At 38.1% G+C, this 6,000-nt stretch overlaps 1 protein-coding gene across 1 annotated transcript in view; it reads left to right on the forward strand.

Annotated features, from left to right (window-relative positions):
* The window catches only part of IRAG1 (inositol 1,4,5-triphosphate receptor associated 1), an 89,267-nt gene extending 84,013 nt beyond the window's left edge, over window positions 1-5,254 (forward strand). Inside the window, exons 10-13 of the mRNA XM_075836784.1 lie at window positions 2,857-2,989; window positions 4,209-4,239; window positions 4,966-5,106; window positions 5,225-5,254. Coding sequence (XP_075692899.1) covers window positions 2,857-2,989; window positions 4,209-4,239; window positions 4,966-5,106; window positions 5,225-5,254 — 335 coding nt within the window. The remainder of the gene's footprint in view (window positions 1-2,856; window positions 2,990-4,208; window positions 4,240-4,965; window positions 5,107-5,224) is intronic.
* The last annotated feature ends 746 nt before the right edge of the window (window positions 5,255-6,000 follow it).

The raw sequence follows: 6,000 nt of genomic DNA on the forward strand, positions 1-6,000 counted from the left end.
CTACTATAATACTGCTCCTACATACAAGAGTATAACTACTATAATACTGCTCCTATATACAAGAATATAACTACTATAACACTGCCCCCTATATACAAGAATATAACTACTATAATACTGCTCCTACATACAAGAGTATAACTACTATAATACTGCTCCTATATACAAGAATATAACTACTATAATACTGCTCCTACATACAAGAATACAACTACTATAATACTGCCCCCTATATACAAGAATATAACTACCATAATACTGCCTCCTATATGCAAGAATATAACTACTATAATACTGCTCCTATATACAAGAATATAACTACTATAATACTGCCCCCTATATACAAGAATATAACTACTATAATACTGCCCCCAATGTACAAGAATATAACTACTATAATACTGCTCCCTATATACAAGAATATAACTACTATAATACTACTCCCTATATACAAGAATATAACTACTATAATACTGCTCCTATATACAAGAATATAACTACTATAATACTGCCTCCTATATACAAGAATATAACTGCTATAATACAGCTCCTATATACAAGAATATAACTACTATAATACTGCCCCCTATATACAAGAATATAACTACTATAATACTGCCCTCTATATACAAGAATATAACTACTATAATACTGCCCCTATATACAAGAATATAACTATTATAATACTGTCTCCTATATACAAGAATATAACTACTATAATACTGCCCCTATATACAAGAATATATCTACTATAATACTGCTCCTATATACAAGAATATAACTACTATAATACTGCCCCCTATATACAAGAATATAACTACTATAATACTGCCCCCTATATACAAGAATAGAACTACTATAATACTGCCCCTTATATACAAAAATAGAACTACTATAATACTGTCCCCTATATACAAGAATATAACTAATATAATACTGCCCCTATATACAAGAATATAACTACTATAATACTGCCCCTATATACAAGAATATAACTACTATAATACTGCTCCTATATACAAGAATATAACTACTATAATACTGCTCCTATATACAAGAATAGAACTACTATAATACTGCCCCTATATACAAGAATATAACTACTATAATACTGTTCCTATATACAAGAATATAACTACTATAATACTGCTCCTATATACAAGAATATAACTAATATAATACTGCCCCTATATACAAGAATATAACTAATATAATACTGCCCCTATATACAAGAATATAACTAATATAATACTGCCCCCTATATACAAGAATATAACTACTATAATACTGCCCCTATATACAAGAATATAACTACTATAATACTGCCCCTATATACAAGAATATAACTACTATAATACTGCCCCCTATATACAAGAATATAACTACTATAATACTGCCCCTATATACTAGAATATAACTACTATAATACTGCCCCTATATACAAGAATACAACTACTTTAATATTGCCCCTATATACAAGAATATAACTACTATAATACTGCCCCCTATATACAAGAATATAACTACTATAATACTGCCCCTATATACAAGAATATAACTACGATAATACTGCCCCTATATACAAGAATATAACTACTATAACACTGCCCCCTATATACAAGAATATAACTACTATAATACTGCTCCTACATACAAGAGTATAACTACTATAATACTGCTCCTATATACAAGAATATAACTACTATAACACTGCCCCCTATATACAAGAATATAACTACTATAATACTGCTCCTACATACAAGAGTATAACTACTATAATACTGCTCCTATATACAAGAATATAACTACTATAATACTGCTCCTATATACAAGAATACAACGACTATAATACTGCCCCCTATATACAAGAATATAACTACTATAATACTGCCTCCTATATACAAGAATATAACTACTATAATACTGCTCCTATATACAAGAATATAACTACTATAATACTGCCGCTATATACAAGAATATAACTACTATAATACTGCCGCTATATACAAGAATATAACTACTATAATACTGCCCCCTATATACAAGAATATAACTACTATAATACTGCCTCCTATATACAAGAATATAACTACTATAATACTGCTCCCTATATACAAGAATATAACTACTATAATACTGCTCCTATATACAAGAATATAACTACTATAATACTGCTCCTATATACAAGAATATAACTATTATAATACTGCCCCTATATACAAGAATATAACAACTATAATACTGTTCCTATATACAAGAATATAACTACTATAATACTGCTCCCTATATACAAGAATATAACTACTATAATACTACTCCTATATACAAGAATATAACTACTATAATACTGCCCCTATATACAAGAATATAACTACTATAATACTGCTCCCTATATACAAGTATATAACTGCTATAATACTGCCCCCTAGGGTTAGGCATATGGTAGTGAAGTGACTGGTGTTGCTCTATTACATAGTATTTTGTATTTGTGGCTCTGATGTGTGACATATTTTATTATGGAGGTTCCAGGTCTGTTGCCCAATGATAAGAAACCAGAGGCGTTGACAAATGTCTAATTCACATCCGGTAATTATCAGTTCCTATAATTTGTATACATCTTCTGCTTTACTGAATTTTAAGAGGGAGAGACACGGACTCCATGGAGGCAGCAGGTCCTCTCCTTATTTATTTATAACATATAAAGGGGTGACACTGCGGGGGTGCAGGCCGCTTGTAGAGGAAGATTCCACTAACTTTGTATTGTAGAAGTTACATTTTCTTTTTTTTAATTTCCGAGTTGCAGATAATTGGGAATTGTGAGAATTGGCAATAAATATGTGACCCGTGTCATTCCAGGCCCTTCTCCTGTCCAATCTCTGTCTGCTGATGATGAAGAAGATGAGAAGGAGGAAGCTGAATCCGATGTGATGCCTAATATCCCGGACATTTTACTCAGGAAACTTCGTGTTCATAAAGGCCTTCCGAGCAGGTACATGAATATTTCCTATAAGAATTTAGCCACTTGGGATAGAAATCTATATGGAAAATACTGATCTGATCAAAAAAGGGTAGAATAGAATAAAAATCTATAAACCACAGAGTCACTGGTACGTACATTATAGTACTGATCCTGAGTTATATCCTGTATTAGTCTCCAGAGCTGCACTCACTATTCTGCTGGTGGAGTCACTGTGTACATACATTACATTACTTATCCTGTACTAATCATGAGTTATATCCCGTATTATACTCCAGAGCTGCACTCACTATTCTGCTGGTGGAGTCACTGTGTACATACGTTACATTACTTATCCTGTACTGATCCTGAGTCACATCCTGTATTATACTCCAGAGCTGCATTCACAACTCTGAAGCCTGCAGAATAGTGAGTGCAGCTCTGGAGTATAATACAGGATGTAACTCAGGATCAGTACAGGATAAGTAATGTAATGTATGTACACAGTGACTCCACCAGCAGAATAGTGAGTGCAGCTCTGGAGTATAATACAGGATGTAACTCAGGATCAGTACAGGATAAGTAATGTAATGTATGTACACAGTGACTCCACCAGCAGAATAGTGAGTGCAGCTCTGGAGTATAATACAGGATGTAACTCAGGATCAGTACAGGATAAGTAATGTAATGTATGTACACAGTGACTCCACCAGCAGAATAGTGAGTGCAGCTCTGGAGTATAATACGGGATATAACTCAGGATTAGTACAGGATAAGTAATGACATGTATGGTGATTAATTATATGTATAAAAGCTTCTAACTGAGCAGAGACATCATTTATCGGTTACAAGGTTATGAGTTGGTTTTTTGTTGTTTTTTTAAAAAAAAGTTGAAAAACAAGAATGCTGGGAAGTGCCTTTAATGACATCAGGAAGTAGCTAGCTTCTCCTCCTAGTTTCTTCCTGGGACATACCTGCAGGATGAGAAGGACAAGACGTGGGGTTTATAACATAGGAATGCATCAGGTTTATTCTCCATACTGAGACACAACCTCTTAGTATATGGACTGTTGTCCGACTCCTCCTGGTGGATGACTCTTGTTCTCTTGTTTAGTGACCTCCTTTCTTGGCCCTCTTTAATCTGCTTCCCTGTGCCTCGTGGCCTCCTATGATCACTGGTTTCCTGTTCATCGATCTGCTGATGGTTTCTTTACTGAAGCTTTATATATAAAAAGTATTTTTCTCATTTCAGTGCCCCCCCGCTGACTGAGAAGGAAGTCGAGGTGAGTCCCGTGCGCAGGGATTTCTGGAATAAAACAAATGTTTCCGGATAAAAGGGTTTACTGGGGAGGGGGAAATCAAAATAGTAAATGACAGACTAGTAAAGTATTAACTCGCTTTCTCTTTTACGTACTGTTCCAGCGCTGCCGGTCTGCTCGGTCCCCCTCTGCCCCAGACGCGATGACGTGTCGCCCATAGTGACATCACCACAGTGGAGCACATGTCATCATGTCTGACCGTCCAGACCAGGGGTGCAGGAACGCTACCAAAGTGATAGGGAGAGTTAGAGTATAATAGAGACTAATATTTTACTAATATTTATCAAAATTATATATATTTTTTTCTGGAATAACCCTTTTAAAGGTGTTGTCCTGATTAGAAAACCCACATTCATACACCCCAGGAGGGAATTCGATATAATAGAGGGGGTCCCCTGTTCAGGATCCTTATCTCTTGGTCAGAGTGAAATTTTGATTGGTTGCTATGGGCAACAAGGCCAGTAATGCTACATTGTATGCGGTTGGATATATATATTATACGACCATGTCATGTGATGTGTTCATATCAGGCATAACACAGGTTATTATGTAACAGTCCTTTTATTATGTAACATTCTGGGGATATTTTGTATGGTCCTCGCCGGGGAATGTTCCACCTTTGTCATGTGTGTGTGACCCCGGCTCTCCGCAGCCAAACATAATATTTGGTAAATGTCCGCACCTCCACAGAACGTATTCATCCAGCTTTCCTTGGCATTTCGGAATGACAGCTACACGCTGGGATCCCGGCTGAACCAGGCGGAGAGGGAGCGAAACCTGACGGAGGAAAATAATGAAAAGGAATTGGAGAACTTTAAGGCGGCTGTTATGGTGAGATGGCGATAGACTAATAACAGGCTGCAGTGCCAGGAGCCCAACCCACTGCAACATTTCTAAGGAGAGGCTCCTACTGCTTATCTGCTTCACATTCCAACATCATTATACCCAGGGCGGGTTCCAGGTTTATGTGGGCCCTTAGACGACACAGACTTAGTGGGCCCCTTTGCGGGGGACCTCACGGCTTCAGTAAGACGGCAGAAAACAGCAGATTGTGCCCCTATATAAAAGTTAGACCCCTAGTTTGTGCCTCCATATATACAGTGCCCTCTGTAGATACTACCACAATGGCCCCTTGTAGATAGCGCCACAGTGGCCCCTTGTAGATAGCGCCACAGTGGCCCCTTGTAGATAGCGCCACAGTGCCCCCTTGTAGATAGCGCCACAGTGCCCCCTTGTAGCTAGCGCCACACTCCCCCTCCCTGTAAATAGCGCCATTGGGGCTGCCCCTAGGAGTGGAATCCCCAGCCAGTGCATTGCCGACATTCTAGCCGGGGATACCTCTCCTGGAGGAGCCCTAGACATCCCTGTCCATATATGGTCAGGGGCTCCCTCCAGGAGCGGAATCTCCGGCCAGAACGTTGGCAATGCTCTGATCGGGATTCCGCTCCTAATGGAGCCATGAGGGCAGTGTAAGCACCTGGCGGCCGAGTGGTCCCCCCCCCCTGAAGAGTAGTGGGCCCCTGCACTTGCCCGGGTTCGCCCGGTGCTGACGCTGGCCCTGAATACCTGTTGCATTCATATAACACTAGGTAGCATGTACTCCAGTCACATCCAGAGCTGAAGTCACAATTTTTCTGGTTGAAACTTGAAAACTGTCAGCACTGAGCTGACGGATACTACCCTAAAAGTGATTCTGAAACATTATTATTATTAATAGAGAGATGT

Source organism: Rhinoderma darwinii, chromosome 9 (assembly GCF_050947455.1).
Source record: "Rhinoderma darwinii isolate aRhiDar2 chromosome 9, aRhiDar2.hap1, whole genome shotgun sequence".
In the NCBI taxonomy this organism is placed as follows: domain Eukaryota; kingdom Metazoa; phylum Chordata; class Amphibia; order Anura; family Rhinodermatidae; genus Rhinoderma; species Rhinoderma darwinii.